The following is a 17,692-nucleotide window of genomic DNA, read 5'->3' on the forward strand; positions in this document are numbered from 1 at the left end:
CCCATCCTTCCACCCAGCCGGTCACAGCCGGAGGCCGTCAACAATGAGTTTGGTTCTGCTCGAGGTTTCTGCCTTCTAAAGGGAAGTTTTTCCCTCGCCAACGCCACACTGTGCTTTACTCATTATTGAGTTGCTGGGAGTTTTTTCTTTCTACACTAAAGTCTTACTTTAGTCTTACTGTAAAGTGTCTTGAGATAACTTTGTTATGATATGTATATATATATGATGTAATAAAATTGAATTGAATTTAATATATTGTTTTTTCAAAAATAAAATGCAAAAGATTGCAAAACTATTTTATAATAACATAACATTTTATTTGCAGGTCTACATATTCAACAGAATATTTCAAGGAAGCAACAGTGATAAGGCCATGATCAGATCTAACTGCAATGGACCATATAATGTAAATCTTATTTGCATCAAGATGTTTAAAATGGTAAGTGGAGAGGATTACAAAGTGAACAAACCCCAGATGTGCTAATGGGCAACAATCTATAACCCTTGTATAATGTTCCATAGGAGCATCTGATAATAATTTAACTGCAGATTAAAAAACCTACAATCTACAATAGAAATATTAACTATGGAATAAGTGATTTATTATGTGCTTCTTTTTTTTCACTTCCTATATCTTGAATAAGCTACGTGGGTCCAGAAAGACCATTGAACTGCATTGGCGATGACAGCAAAGTTCTGAGGGAGTCTCAAGTAGCTCAGAAACACCAGTGTTTCACCAGTGGAGATGTTTCTGCACATTTTTAATAGGTGATTTCTCTGTAGAAAAAGTGACAGTCTCTTATATCCCACTCTACCTGGCGGTGACATTTAAAAATGGCCTTTTCTTTCTGAAAGCCCCAATTCTTGCCTGAGTGTGTGCAGAGGCGGGATGAGTTAAGATGTTAATTATTACTGTGCTCTCGCAAATGCTTACACATGGGTTTAAATCTGGTTATCAGAGGGCATTTAGTGTTAACATGGCAGCCTGTTGGCCCTGTCATAAAGGCAAGAAAGAACTATTAGAAGGAGGTGAAGAGCAAGTGTTGCCTCCAGTCACTGAACCGCGGCACAATTCCTCAAGAGCAGTGATGTGTAGACTTTGCATGAGCTTCATTACCTCTACTTCTTGAATACATTTTTACTCTCAATCCAATGACTGCACAAATGGCTTTAGACATCGTCGCTGGTAGAAGGAACCCTGAGAAACAGCAGCCACAGGCATATTTATGAGATAATTGATGCTTATTAGGTGTAGGTTAAATAAACAAACATGTCATTACGACATGAAAAACATGTTTATGTAGACTTTATAATGAAAAGGGTTTATTTCAAATTTGAATCCTAAATTAAGATTCATGAATAATTAACATTCATCTACATCAAGATCGAGTAAATCGAAGTCCATGTGCAGCAATGAAGTTAAAAAGCAAAGCCTCTGCCAAATCTACTTTAATACTATAAATAAATGTTGGATATACCAGCACTAACAAGCCTTTGGCGAAATGGCTGCATTGATTATTCTCGATGAAGGTCATGATTTACTGAATATATTGAAAGCAGAGCAGAAAAGTTTTTATCTATGTACAGTTCTGGCTTCAGTACATTTCACTTACATAAAGAACAGAGAGGCAAAGACCACAGTGCAAGAATAAGTGTGGCTTTAAAGTTGCTTAAACTGAAAAACCCACTGAAAACACAACTCCTCCTGACTTGTATGGTGCAGATGCAGTAATTCTCTCATCATGATGATGTTTTGAAGTTATTACTTTATAAAGTGCTCCCCCAACTGAAATCTCAACGAACAAGAGGTTACGATAGCGGAGTCCATGATGTAATAATGGTTTTATTCCGTCTCCATCCAGCTGTCATCACGCCCAGCTTTCTTTTTAAATATGTGTTTAAGACCCTTGGAGGTAAAGACCTCTGGGATTGATGACGCTGCATAACAAACCTCGATGGAACTCAGTAGAGTAGGTGTGGTTATAGTAAAGACGATTTTAGCTCCAGGGTTTTCAGTGGGTGGGCACTTTTTCTAATCAATTTAATTAAATGCAATTAAAAGAGAGTTTTGTGCAAACAGACACATACTGATGAGTACAATAAAGGTACGAGATCAATTTAATATACACTTAAATCAACACATTAGTTTCCCTTTAAATATTAATTGGTGAGATGTGTAAATACGTGACAAAATACCCAGTTATTCAAAATTTGTACCAAGAGGAAGGTCGTTGCACTAGGAAAGCAGAAGAAAAACTTGAATTAAACATCTTAAAATTAGATTGGGTTTGGATATGGATATGCATCTTCTGATATTTTAATTAATCACAACTTTTTTAACTTCTTAATATAAAGATTAAAATACAATATTTCCATTTTCTAATCGCTTAGAGTGCCAACTTGCAGATATCACTGTTTATTTGAATGCAGAAGAGATTATGCTTGTGTGATGGATGAGTTCATAACATTTGAGGGAGTAAAATGGCTTCAGATGAGTTCATTTTCAACCAATTATCTGATTTCACCAAAGTTTCATAGCCGAGTCAGCAAACCGGTACCACTAAGTCACTTTTGACATTAATCATCTATTAATGATGACTTTATTTTATAACTTTTTGGTGATATTCACCACGTAACTTTACCTGGGTGACCTGTCCGTCAACACGTGGCCAACTGCTTTTAAGCAGAGGGTCTAAGCTTTAGAAGGGAAAACCAGAAAGTTGTATGAACAGAACCCTTTTGTTTGGTAAACAAATGCACATGTTGTTTTCACGACTAGTCTAGGCCAGTGGCTCACCAATACCTTTGTGAAGGTAGACCTGGTGCTTTTTCCCGAAAAATATTTGTAACACTCTACTAACTATTTTAAATTCTATCTAGGGGTGTCTATTGGCTGATTGAAGATATTGTAGGAACAATATATATTTATATACTTTCAGCTGCGAAGGATGTAATGAGAGCTGCCATCTAGCGTTGGGGAGTTTCATTGCAACAAATCGTGAATATTTTCCGTAAATAGTAAATAAAATAAGAAAATCGAATTATTTTAATTTAAACACAATATATTTAAATTGAAACAATGAAAAAACGATGTTGACATTTTTCTTTTGAATACATACATACTAATGAAAACGTGCTGTTTAATATGTTAATATATTTTTATGTCAATATTTTCACACACACCCAATCCTATCCGGATAAACAAATTACATTTTATTAATTGTGAAGAAAAACAAAAAATGTTTTGATTAGCATTCATTTTTAAATAACCATAGAAGTCCTTGGGGCACTTGATGCATTTAGAGAAGTGTACGTTGAAAAACTATGTAAAGTATGTTGAGTTGGTAAAAATGTTCAGCGTGCTTCTAATCTTAATCTAGAGTTTTAAACGTATTTTAAGGCGGCGTTAGTGATACAGACTAAAAAGACTTCCATATCTTAGGCTTTAGCTAGCTAACAGTGGATCGTGCTACACTGCTGACCCCGGGTTAAATGCTTCCTGTGGCAAGGGGGAAACCAGACAGATGACTGGGTGCTCGCCTACAAGCCTGCAGGCCATGTTCACTGGCTAGTTTATGTTCACAGGTGACTTCTGACCTCTTTGTGGCCTCCTCGGTGCTTCTCCAGGATCCGCAGGGTGTAGTTGGTCCTCTGACCTTTGCTGTTAAACTCCACACGACCTGTCAAGCCATCATACTCCACCTGGCAGGCAAAGGAGTGAAGTAAGAAAGAGCAAGGATTGACAGACATCCGAAATTAAATGCATTAAGATTTAAGGGTCTGTTGAAGCAGAAAAAAAAGCTCATAAATGCGGAAATGACGTTTGTCTTTATAAAAACAGGAATTCCTCTTCTCGACTTCGTCAAACGTACTAGTTGAATAAGGAAGATCAAAGGAAAGAGACAGCAAGGAAGGATGGAGAGCAGGAGAGACAGGAAGTATCTGAAGCTGGACCAGACAGGGATGATCAGCTACGGATCAAGCAGGAGAAATTGACTGAGTGAGAGGCTCAGATAGAGCAGCAGAGCGAGTCAACAGCACCCTAATAAGACTCAGAACTCCACCTCAGAGCTCCGTTCTGCTTCTCCGAAAACCCAGGTGAAATCTATGACGAATGACGTGTTGCAGATGATGGAGCGCAGCATGATGTTGACTAACAAAGACAGATGTCCAGCCAGTGGGTAGGAGGCAATGAGAGATGAAGATCAGGGCGCCTTGACAGCAGGTCGTCGATGGGCGATGACAAGGAGAGACAAAGAGGTTACATGCAACTTCAGAGTCAACACAACCCCTCAATAGTCAGTCCCTTTTAAGATTCAAATGGCTGATGCAAGGAAACTTTTTTTTTTATCAACTCACAAACTCACTTTTTTATAAAACCTTTTTTGAACATAAAATATAGATATTCTGTCACTCAAAAAATAAGAAAATAATCCACAACTTTTTAGAGATGCTTTTAAAAAAAATTGAATTTAATGAGATGTTTTACAAAAGTTTATTTATAGAAAATATATTGAAAGAGGAAGATAACTTTAAAAATAAGTTCAAAAGCAGTGTAATGATCAACTGTTTCCAAAGTATTAAGTAGAATCTTCTAAAATAATCCAATTTAAGATGTTTTTAAAAAGTAAAATTTCCATTAAACAATTGACTTCTAATTTCATTGGCAAACTAAATGTGAAGCAACTAAATGGTTCATGCGGCATTTGTTACCAGGCAGCCAGGGATGTATTTTTAATATAATTTCTGATCTATCGTTACCACTAAGTTATTTTTTCTTTTTTTCTGACTCTTGACACATCAAGATGTTAGCTTCCGTCCAGTTTAAAATGAGTGAAACAGGAACTCTATGTGATTTATTTGTACTGTAATATATTTATCTTTATAGTCTCTGAATAAAATTCCGACATCAAATTACAGTCATTACAGTTGAAGTGAATTACAGTCATTTTTAATTATTATCGTTATAAATGTTAATGCAGCTAAAGCAACAGCTGTTTTCCAGTCAATACAGAGCTAGCCCTCTAACAAGATAACTACAGTATGTATAACTACTCTCACCTTAATAATATCTAAGAAATCAATATTTTATTAACATGTATTTTCTTATTAATAAAATATTTTTATAAAGTTTAAACGCAGAGGAACATACAAATATAACCTTTTTTTAAACGACCTAAATTACAGCAGTAATGAATATACATGCCTTTCTTTCAGGTTCAGAGGGTGTAGATGTGTGTGAACATGCGTGTGTCAGCAGGTGATCGCAACATACAGCATTCATGAAGATTAAACAAGTCATTACCATGCGGAGATAGTTCATGAGACTGGTCCCGTGTTGCCAGATCTGGGGTGAGCTACAGCTGAGTGGCTTCACGCCTATCTCCTGACTGCGGTTCAATTCCCTCACCGCCCCCACAACCACATGTACAGCATCGAACATCAGCGCCGACGAGAGCTGCGGAGGCAAAAAGAGGGGCGGGGTGTTTTGGTGAGAGAGCGAAGGGGAACGTCAAGGGAATGGTTGCAAGATAGAAGAGGGGAGAATTGGGATGATTGATTGGTGAGTAGAATGGAAAATAAGAGGAAAGAACGGGAGCGGTTGTGTGGTATAGGTAACCAGCGGGGAGGGAAACACAGATGGAAATGTCAATACCAATTAAACACGAGCAAAAGACTTTCTGAGTCTCTTCAGCTGCTCTGCGAGTCAGTGTGAGAAAAGCCCAGAGCGAGTGTGTCCGTGAGACTTACCGCCGGGCCGGGATATGTGAGGTCACAGCCCTCTCGCCAGGAGAGATTGAGGCTCCTGATGAACTCCAAGTAGAAGGGGTGGGTTGTGTTAAACATGGAGAAGCCCACGATGTTCGACTGCTCGTTCACTATATCGTCCAATCTCAACAGGGGGAAGTCCTGCACGGGAGTGTTTGCAGAAGAACACAGAAGATTCCAGTGACTATGTTGACAGAGCATCAAATCTTCAAAAGAGCTCTGTGCAAAGAGAAGAGCAGGGGAAAGAATAGAGAGAGGCTGCAGGGACTGACCGCGTATCAGCTCCGATGGGTTTAGAATAAGAGATCCAGGAGGAAGTGAGATTGATGGAAATGACAATGCTAGCATTTCACAGATAGACGCACACAAGATGCGGCATCTGAAGCAAATCTAAGAGCACGGAACGTACAGAGGGCGGGAGGAGGAGGGGTGACCGTATAAAGTGATACATTAATTCCAGTGGCTGAAAGGCAAGGCTGGTGTAGAAAGGGTGACTTTGAAAGAAAAAAAAAAAGATGGTGGTGGCTGCAGAAGAAAGGACTGTCTGTCATTACCTTCACCTCTACAACCCTCTCATTTCTGCCAGTCAACACTCAGACCTACTCTTGACTCTTTCTGTTGTTGTAGCTCAGGTTTAGAACGCAACAGTACATGTTAGATTGAACAACTCGGTGGGTCAACAGACGAGCAGCGACTTTGACACAACCACTTCTCTTTTTGTTCTTCAGATTTTCAAAGAAGAAACCTTTAAGTAAAAAATGTGTCTTAAAATGTTTTTGGCTACAACTGAAAAATACTTTGGATGACATTTCAGGACTTTTTCATGTTCTCTTTTTCTCAAAATGTTGACCTTTTTTTTTCAAATAAGCTTAAAAAGCAATCAATAGCAATCATTGTAAACTTGGATACAGTAAAGACAACTTAAAAATATGCATTTATTATTAATTACCCATAAACTATTTTCTGTTTCATAGATACAGTATGTGTTAATTAGCTAAAAAATTATCTATTTAAAATATCATGTGTACATGTTGATCATGGTTATAATGTTGTATGAAACTATGTAAAATAGCCTTATATGAAATATACTGCCAAGCATGACACATAAATATTCATTAGATTTTAATGGAATTTCAGAACTACTACACAAAGTCGTGTCACATTCATGCCATGACTAACCTTAATTCACTTTGCTTAAATGTCAAATGTCCTATTGATTGCACCAAAGTCATGTTTTTCTTAGTCTCGCTTTCATCCATCATCATATTGATTACATTTTTCATCACCAAACCATAAGACCTGTGTTACAGTATGCTCTGAATTTATAGTAATAAATCAGATTTCTTTCAAGTAAGGGTTGGATTCCTACAGGGCAGCTATTCGTTTTTTTCAGAATATTTCTGGACAGAATTTCTCAGGGTCAACAGACAAAGCTCTGGATTGACTGGTCGATTCCTACTCTCATCTGTTTTCAAAAACTTTGGACCTAGAGACAGGAACGTGAATTCAAGTGGCCTAAATGAGTTTTCTTTGTAGGTGGTTTGAGTGTCCCATTGAAGATAAAGGGAAGAGCTCGGCCATTCAGGAGAGGACTCGCACCAGATCCAGTGCTCTCCCATATGGAGGAAAGTCAGTTGAGACCTTCTGTAACTGTTTGGGCCACTGGGTAGGAACTTAAGTGAAGACCCAGGACATGTTTAATGGTCTACTTCTCCCACCTTGGTATTCGGTTTTGGAATAGCGGATTCTGGTCTTTTTTGCCCTTGTTGCTACACAGCTGAATAGATATTTAATTGTTACTGTCACATGACTTTGGTAAGTTGACCAAAATGAAGTCGTGTGCCACCTAGTTTACTTCGTTCACAGCCTTTTTTAACTAGTCATCTATGATCATCCATCCTTTGCGTTATCATCTCCAAACAGTCATTCCCTCTTAACGGTGTAACTGATCAACCAAGGCTCTAGACAGAATTTTTAAAAGTAAGATTAGAGGGGAATAAATATTGGACTGAAGCTCAAGTTAAAACCCATTTTCAATTCCATTCGCTCTGAAAACATCATCCGAAAACATACCGTCTATCCACCTGTTTGGAAAACTGTTTAACGTAATCGCTATCATTTTCTGCTCGAGTCAAAAATCTTTTTTCCTTAAGACGCCACCTTCTTTTTTTTGGGTACTAGGCTGTGGCCCATTAAGTTGATAAGAAACTCCAGAGAGTGCAAGCAAATAGCAGCCGAAAATTAAAAGTGAGATAATGTTGCTTTTACCATTGTGGTGAGGATGTACTTGTAAAATGCTGACGTCATTCCCAACTCTGAGGCCTGCAGGACAGAAAAAGAGGAGAATATTAACATGATGCAGGTGCTTACAGGAAGGGCAGAAGGTCAAAGAACCCGGAAGATTGATGCCGGGGGGAAACAACAAGGGCAAAAGAGGAAGGTTACTGAGAGCAAAAGGAGACATTCTGGGGGACAAAGTCAAAGTGGCTACAAGAAAAAGATTTATATGTTAATCCCACTTTTACATCATTGGGCTAACATTTCGCTGAGGACAAACAGACGGTCGGATGTAAAAACCTCCCCGTCGGAAGTGTGACTCATGCTGTACGCTAGCAGCATCACAGAGAAATTCTAACATCTGAACTGTGCTCCTGTCAAGATGTTCTTTCTGTCAAATACTTTCTTCAAATGCACATGATTGTTTGGGGTACATATGCTAACCCACTGATCCTGAGGGCAGTGAAGGTAGAAATAAATGCAGCTGTGATCGGAAGAACTGTAACATATAATCTCGGCTTTCAAATTAAGGCTATAGCCAGGATATATAATAAAGCGGCAGGATTCCACTGATATGCACGCGTTATAAAGTACGTGGGCGGTTAAAGCAGATGCAGCCTGACCTTCTTCAAGATGTGATAGGAAACCGTTGCATTGGCATCGATGATTATGGTCGCCACTTTGTCGTCGCGGATCTCCTTCAGCAGCGGCGTCGGATCTAGGTTGTCATCCAGCATTCTGATTGACAGCGTCTCCCGAGAGATGAGAAAGCGCCGAACCAGTTCCTCCAATCTCAACAGGCCTGCGGCGAAGCCAAAGTAGAGACAGAGCGCATATCATCGTCTGTAACACCAGATATAACTCATACTTCTCAAATGTGAGCCGTGAAAACCCTGATTTATTCTCAGATGGCATAGTATTTATATCTTTCGGCAAACATGATTGATGGCCTGCTGAGTGAATTTTACTTTCCTGGTTTCTCTTTTTCACGACACAATTCTAGAAATAATAACTTCTTCCAAGTTTTTTTTCCTGGTGTTGTTTGATGAATGCTGATCATCCCAGTTAGTGTGCATAATGTGAAACATCAGCTTGACAGATTTCACAAATGGATAACAGAGGTGTTGATGCTCTGCTGAGCGTCAGTTTTCAAAACACGGGGTGTTTCAACATGAACACAGTATGTACGTGGCCCCCATGAGGTAAAAGTAAACAAGATAACAGAAAATATATGAATGTTTCTTACAAACAATAAACAACACGTTAAGGTTTTGTAATTACTGAAATGACCTTTATTTTTATTATGTCTATTTTACCTCTGTACTAGTCCCATGTCAAAAACTTTTTTCCCCTTCATTTTTATGGATGTTTATTTATTCCTGTCACTAGAAATAAACAAATTGTGATAGTTTTTTTTTTATATTGTTTTTTATGATTTTTATGACTGTGATTTCATTCACAGTCCAAGAGAACATACAGTGGTTGATTAGAAAATTGTGGAAACTGTCCATAGGTATCAGTGTATGTGTGTGTGTGATTGGTTGTATATGTGCCCTAAGACAGACTGGCGTCCTGTCCACAGTGTCCCCTCTCTCTCGCCCGAAGAAACTGGGATAGGCTCCAGGCTTTCAGCTCTGTTTATCCGGTGGCTCTGAGGGAGCGGATCGTTAAACAACTTTCACATATGGGTGATTAAATTATCCAACTATCTAACTATAGAGCATCCCTGTGGGAATGTCATAATTCTGCACGATTTGGACCCAAATTGAGAATTTTCAGTTAACACTCACTTGACAATGTGTGTGGGAAATGAGCCTTAACTCGAAAGTCTACCCCACTGTTTCCTAATTGTAATTCCATAGTAAAACACCCCTAGGTATGTAAATAAGTGGCGGGGCAGGCATCTGGGGGTTGATGGGGAGGAGGTTGAGAGAAGAGGTGCTGAATAGAGCCCTTCAGCTGGAGCAGGCCTATGTAAGCAGTGGGGTAATCACTGAACCAGGCCAAAACTTTAATTAGTTTGAGGAAGGAGGGAGTGGAGGAGGAATCAATGCACTTTACAGCTTCCTCTCTCTCCGCCCGCCGCCTTCTTCCACATGTTTCCTTCCTCACACATAATCACTGAGCTCTATCTCTTTCGTCTGTGCTCTAGTTACCCCTCTCTGTCTTTATCCATCTCCAGTTGCCAACGTCCCTCCTTCTAGCTGTCCTTAACCTCATCCATCTCCAGACAACTGCATAATGGAATTAGGCTCAGATAGTGTAGAGTGACCCAGGCGTTGCAGGAGTAGGAGGCGGCAGAAACGACCCAAAATCCATTTTAACTGAATATTTGTTGCTGCCTGCAGTTAATAAGGCACTCAGATGTGTCAATACAAAGCAGTTAGGGGTCCATCTGGAGCTAGATAACGTGCTTGTTTGTCGATAGATGTAATGATACTATTATAATGAGACGTTTATATAAACATCCATCAAATATTTAAACATTTCTAACACATTTGAGAGACGAATAGGGGACTCTGGAGGTGTTTACATATAGATTCCTCGTTCAATTGTTTCTTTTGTTGTTTCCCAAATCTTATGGTGGGAATCCATCACAGATTTTTGGGGCAAAAGGCAGGAACACATTGAAAATGATCTCCGGCACACAACATTCATACAAGCACACAAAATGTACCCAGTCGGTCCACTCCTGGCTAACCTAAAATTTGGCTTTTTATTTCAAACATATTTCTTATTTATATCTTTTAAATAAATTATTGTTATTTTTTATTTATTTTAAAGTATTAAATGCTATAATATTATTGCATATGGTAATTATGGCCAGACAGTCGGATGTAGAAACCTCCCCGTCTGAAGTGTGACTCATGCTGTACGCTAGCAGCATCACAGAAAAAGCCTTTCTTACATCTGTGCACGAGTCAAAATGTTCTTCCTGTCAAATACTTTCTTCAAATGCAAATGATTGTTTGTGGCACATATGCTAACTCACTGATCCTCAGTGGGTTGGCATATTGCCTGGGTGCAATTTTCCGGATAAAAAAGTAGAAATTGGCTAAACAGAAACGACTAGACTAGACAAAGAATCATGTATAAAAGAAATTTGAAAACCAAATAACCCCAAACACTCTGGAGAGAGTGGGAGGAGAGACGAGAGTAAGTTCAGAAGTTCAGGTGAAATGTACGCTGGAGTTGAATCTATGGAAATGAACCTAATTCATTATAATATTGTTTAATATGTAGTAAATAAGGGTAACCAACTGATTTTCATGGGAGTATTCTGCTGTACCTTAGTTAGAATGTAAAACATAAGGGTTACATTTAGACCTTTTGAATTTTAATGGCGGTTTTCTGCCCCCATTGTGCCTTCTTGCCTGACCCACTTGATCCTACATGCAAATGTTTGAGCAATTTGTCAAGTGGTAAATGATAAAGTGGTTCAACAAATATTCAACATAATAAAAGCCTGACTCAACAGCAGTCATGTTTGTATCCATAAAGCACTAAAACAATCTTCTGCAACAATGAATTTGAATTAGCCATAATTGTAAAACTGCAGGATGAAGCCACACATTATCTGCTTTCAATAAAACGATGATACACTGGAGGCTGTTAGATGAGAGTCACTCAGGTAACATAAAAGTATAGAAGTCATTTCATAGTGCAGATAACAAAGTCAAAATCCGGATTGCTTGAAGTCACCACTTTCAATCTGTGGCATAATAAACAACAAATTAATATATATAACTAAAGCAACAGAGCTTTTTTATTTATAGACATGTCAATGCAAACCACAGTTTGAGTTTTGCTAGAGCACCTAAGCTAAAATCCCTCACATTGATGAATTGCTTTGAGGTAGGAAAATGTATCCATTTACATTTATTATCCTGGAATACAAAAAAGTAGGTCACGAAGGCCTCAGGTGGATTTTTATCATAGCAAAAATGCTTAATGGTCAGTGAATACAATAGAGCAGGTGTGAGTGATGAACTCTTTAGTGCAGGCCGAACCATATTCAAATGTATAATGACAGAAATTAACATAAGACAACAACACAAACAAACTAATAAAAAGTGGGATCACACTGCTAAATGTTAGCTTAGCCTAACAGTTTGTGTGTCAAATAGAAACGTCAAAGGAGGAACAATACAAATTATAGACATGCCACTAGTTGAAAGTAGAGCTTTGTACAAAGATCCACCCACATTAAAATATTGAAGTGGTTCTTTAAGGTCGTCCCCGTGCTACCAGTTTCTTAAACCAAAATGAATAAAACCACCAGTCGTGTGAGCCTGGCAGCCAGTGCCTGCAAAATCAGGTGATGGTTTTAAAGCAAAAGTAGAGCAGAGATTTCTTCCTGAGAGAAGATTCTCATTTATTCTATGCGATAATAATAAGTCTTAGTTAATATAGTTGTCGTAGTTTTAGTTCAGGTCTGGTCATACAACACATTTGTATGATAAAAAAAAGTATTATAGTGTAAATTGAAAGGTTTAATGATACATCACTACGTGACAGGATTACTGTTAATGTTACTGCTGTACAGTTCTTAAAGTTACAAATCGTAACTTTAAAAAAAAAGAACTGTATGATGAATATAAATATATGATCAATATCACATTTTATCTACAAACATAAATATGATAAAATACTCATGTTCATCTATTAAAACGTGTGAAAGTGTGTAATAATTTTGTTTAAAAAAAGCGATGTCTACCTTTTATGATACAAATATAACATTTTCCAGCCTCTAGTGGACACTCAATGATCTGCTGGTTTTTGCGTTGACTTCAATGTGCTGTTCTGTATCTGTTAGCCAAAATTAGGTTTGGTGTGAAACACAAACCCATATAAAAGAACATCATAACAGATTGCAGACACATGTTCTTACAACAGAGCATGCTGGGAGAATAAATCAAACACACGACCCAAGTACAGCCACACAGTTGTTCAGAGAGTGGAAACGGCTTCATGGCGATAGATGGCTCAGCCAAGTGGGTCATACTCTGAGAGTACAGTAACCTTGAATATATCACCTTTATGTCTGCTTTGTTGTTATCTAATTTGGCTCCTCAGTCCAGTTTTGATTTTGGTGTTCTTATAAATAAACAGTAAATGGTGACATTTTTCCACAACCGTATAACAAGCTAAACATCTTTATAGTCTCCAAATACTTTAATATTTTTAAACTTTTTACCAAGAAAATAAAACAAATGTAGTTGATGAAAGACACTCAATGAGTGAATCTATTTCCCAAGATTTTATTTCTGTTGTTTTTCCACTCCTTTCACAATATCATGATAGTTGTTTACAGACATCTGTGCTCCCTCTAGCTGGCAAAGTAATTGCTCTTCGGTTATTTCTGCTGCTATTTGGGTTGTGTGAGCGATTGACAACCACACACCTTCCCATGCAGGGAGAGGCAAACATTTATCCATGACTTCATGAAAGACTTGAAAATAACACTTGGCAGCACTGTTTTAAAGATTATATCTAGTAAATGTATTTCAATTTCTCTGCAGAAAAAACAATCTCTCAAATTCCCCCTTGAATTATGTTTGACCCTTAGGTTATCTAAGGGTCAAGGTGACCCGGAGGCCAGACGACCTCCCTGGCTTCCAGAAATGCATATGCAGTGGTGGAGGTTGTTCACCTTGACCCAGAGACAACACAAGGGATGATATTATTATATTAATTTGTTTAAGGGCCTTCGGGTCACCTTGACCCTAAAATCACACGAGGGTTAATATATTTTAGGATTCAGCACAACATATATTTTTAGTTGTATATTTTTTACTTAATAACAAATAAATGACAGACATAAATATGTGATATATGTGAGTCCGGCTGAACAAAAAGATCCTCTTCCTTCACTTACCAAAGACAAAAATGCCAACGCTACAGTGAGAACAATAGCCACAAATGTTTACGTGTTTGACATATTTGCATCTTTGTGTTGCTGCTCTGCAACTTGTACATGATTGTGTATAATAACATGTTCTTACTAATGAGGAAACCATAGTTACAACCTCACAAGAGCGGAGATGTCGTCGATGCTTGGAATTGAGCTGGAATTAAAATTAGTCTAAAGTAGTTCCCAAAGAGTTCACGAAAAAAATAATTTTATGATTTATTTTAATAAAATAATTTAAAATACCTTCTTTTTTGTACAAATACTCAATTATTTTTGAATAATTGAACCCCTATATGTCGGTTAGTAAGTCAGTAATTCATTTATGTTTATAGAGCACTTTTCCAGACCAGGGTCACAAAGCACTTAAACAATGAAAACAATACTCCATTAAATATATACTTAAAAGGTCAAGATAACACCGAGGCAACATAAGGGTTAAGCATTGATCTATTGAAGCAGTAGTATTCCTATAAGTTTAAATTTATATAATATTTCTGGCATTTAAAGATTTCAATTTTATGTAATGTCAGTTTTCAAGATCTATCAGACTTGAAGTCTTTCTGAGCTAAAAAAAATGGATTTACTTTCATTGGTTTTGTTTGAAGTAAAACTTAATTGCCATCTTACGTGTCATTAAAATAGTTTTATAAAATAATGTGCTGGAAACATTTGTGACAGTTAACTCAATCATTGTATTGTTTTGTTTTGTTTTTAAGGAAGGTTTTTATTCCAATACTTTTAGAAGGTACATTAATCCAGAATTTCTTTAGTATATAATGACATAAAAGTTATTTTCAATTGGGGTAGAAAACTCAGAAACATATTACTTTGGGAATTTTTTCACTTTCCCATCACATGTTATAGTTCTCAAGGGAACATCCATACAAGAGCTAGAATTCTATTTTCGAGCTGCAGCACACACATCGTAGTTTGGTAAAAGGTCAATAATAATATACAATTGAAAAGTCAGGAAAAGCAAATCCAATTGCAGTAATATAATCAGAAAGGAACAATGAGGCTTGTAATGTGAACGCTTTAATTCTACAGCTTCGACCTGACGAGGCCTTTTAGTTCCACTGACTCGCGATAGGGGAGTGCATAATAAATCAATAGCTTTCTCTTTTTAAAATGAAAATAGAAAGCAAGTGACTAAGCCGCAAATCCCCCAGGACTTCATAGCTCTCTGAGTGCCCAGGCATGCTAAATAAAATGTCCCAGTCCAATATTAAAATGCATTTTCACAGGTTTGGTCTAACAAGCCTGTGAGGTGGAGGAGAGATACTTGAACATTGAGCTGAAGGAGACGACTTAAAGTGGAGAAACTTTCTATGATGGTGCAAATTCAATATATCAACTTAATCAAGCGATAAACAAAATACAAGGTAAAAGATGATCTGCCTCATTGACTGGGGAGTAGAGCAACAAGATGAAGGATGTGGATTAGCTTTCATCACAGGAATTCAACAATTTTTGACAATTCTCTATGATATGAAAAACATAAAAGGCTCTTTAAAGCAGAATGTCTTAGTTTAAAACACTTGAAAGAGAGAATCCATTGTAAAGTCCCATGAGGTTTTAGACCTCTCAGGAGGGATTCTACTAAGATTTAGTTAGATCTGAAATTCTTCGTAGATATTTTACACCCTAAACAGCATTACACAACACAACTTAAAGGGCATCTAATGTGTTGATTTAAGTGTCTCTTAAATGGATCTTGGACCTCTATTGTACTCATCAGTATGTGTCTGTTTGTGTAAAACTCTCTTTTAATTTAAATATTTAAGTAAAAAAAATGCGCTTACTGTTCTTCCAGAGATTAAATCTAATTTACCATAACCACACCTACTCCGCTGTGATTGGCCAAGCATTGATGTTTGTCACTGCGCATCATCTATCCCAGAAGTATCCACATCTAAGGGCATCTTTTTATTAACAAAGTTGGGCATGATTAACGCTGGCTACAGCCAATGGACTTCACTCTCGTAACCTCTCATTTGCTGAGATTTTCGACAGCATAGAACTTTACTTCATCATGATGAGGGACTTACTGAATGTTGGAGAAGAGGACTCGAAAGTTGGAAACGTGAGCAAATCAGAAATGTTCGGTTTTCATATTCATTTGCCTTTAAAGCAGCTCTATGCGATTTGAAGTCGAGCGACGCCAGTGGACTAAAGCAGTTGAGTTTAGACCACATTTCCCATGAGCACTCGCTAAACTTCGCAATAGTTGCCTTGTCTCAGTTTACAGCAGTTGGACGTATTTCCTTTTTCCAGACTTATATTGGCTGAATGAAGGATGGATACCGATGAGGTATTGAATCCGATTGTGGATTATGCAATATGATATTCATTATGACGGCGTTGTAAATAACATAACTTTAACTTTGTTTTTGTACTGAAATTCAGTGGTGTGACGCCTGTGCACAATGAGAATAAATGAGCACCTGCATTTGAAACATGATAAACATAGAGATGTGTTTATGCAAAACCTCTCTCGTGTCTAAAGAGATTGTAATTTCAAATTGATTCTGCTGTGAAGCTTTCAAGTAGCATATTTATTGAAGCGAATGCACAACCTGTGGTATAAAAGCTATTTTAAAAATGAGAGACTAAGTCAAGCCATGTTGTCCACACAAGCCATTAATTTAATCAGTCCCTAAATAGTCTTTCTTTTGAGTCTAATTTTCATTACCAAACCTTTTAAATCATCAGGTTGTCTTAATTATTCTCTATGCCACCATGAAAAGACACTTGACCTAAATTAAACATTATCCTAAAATTAAATAATTGGAAATAAAGTCAGGTAATTGACTTTTTAGAGTGGACACTACAGTATAATTTAGCCTAAATAGACACTAGAATTATTAAGTTTACTTGATACTTGATTGAATATCAGCCTAAGTGGCTATACTTCAACTGATGTTAACTTCTGTCACGGTGGATCATTTAATTTATATTTACAATGAATCATCTTGCTGAAAAAAATCATGACTAATCTCAGAACAGCCTTATTGGACTTCTGGACTGTGAAAAAGCAACTCTTTTTCTTTTTTTTCTCACAATGTCAGAATGAATATCCAACAGAGCAAAACAGTCATATCCGCCTAGACAGGGCAAATGTGCCAAAACTCCCACTGTGACATTTGCACACTCAGTGGCGCACACACAAGGTGAGTACGCTGAAAGCAACACAAGCGAAGCATTCACTCCCACCTAAACAGTTAAGCCACAAAACGTTGCTTCTGGACTCACACTCGGCCTTGGCGCAGACCAGACTGGCCGACGGATAACTGAAAGAGCGCAGGATGGCTCCTATGGCCAGGCTCAGGTCCTCGTTGCTGGGATACAGAGTGACGGAGGCAAAGCGGAGGTATGGAAGGCGAGGAGTCTCCTCTGGCCCAATCTTCACATGTGGGATCTGTGGAAGAAACACGATAATAGTGAAAATACAAAGAGTCCCGAGTTGCCGTGTCATAGCAGAGAGGGGGAACTGATTATCCTTCTTAAAAAACAACAGATGTGGTTTAATGTGAAAAATAGATGAGCTGCGTCAGAGAGACTTTTGAAGGGTAATGGGCTTCAATCTGTTGGCAACAAAAGTTAAAGTTGCATTACAACGTTTAGATTGTTTCACTGGGATTCCTCTCATTAGGTAACGAGTGAAATTAGTTACTGAGGCCCGGTAGGCAAAAGATAAAACATCAGAATTTAAAATCCTACAACTACTATTAA

The 17,692-nt window shown here is 37.7% G+C and overlaps 1 protein-coding gene across 5 annotated transcripts in view; it reads right to left on the reverse strand.

Moving 5' to 3' along the window:
- grik5 (glutamate receptor, ionotropic, kainate 5) overlaps window positions 1-17,692 on the reverse strand; it is a 145,373-nt gene that overhangs the window by 30,508 nt on the left and 97,173 nt on the right. For all 5 annotated transcript variants that reach the window (XM_087806415.1, XM_087806414.1, XM_087806417.1 and 2 more), the window contains 6 exons: window positions 17,213-17,378; window positions 8,670-8,848; window positions 8,038-8,091; window positions 5,752-5,910; window positions 5,306-5,458; window positions 3,598-3,702 (listed from right to left, as the gene is read on the reverse strand). In XM_087806415.1, the coding sequence (XP_087662541.1) occupies window positions 3,598-3,702; window positions 5,306-5,458; window positions 5,752-5,910; window positions 8,038-8,091; window positions 8,670-8,848; window positions 17,213-17,378 (816 nt within the window). The remainder of the gene's footprint in view (window positions 1-3,597; window positions 3,703-5,305; window positions 5,459-5,751; window positions 5,911-8,037; window positions 8,092-8,669; window positions 8,849-17,212; window positions 17,379-17,692) is intronic.

Source organism: Callionymus lyra, chromosome 13 (assembly GCF_982586985.1).
Source record: "Callionymus lyra chromosome 13, fCalLyr1.hap1.1, whole genome shotgun sequence".
Classification (NCBI taxonomy): domain Eukaryota; kingdom Metazoa; phylum Chordata; class Actinopteri; order Syngnathiformes; family Callionymidae; genus Callionymus; species Callionymus lyra.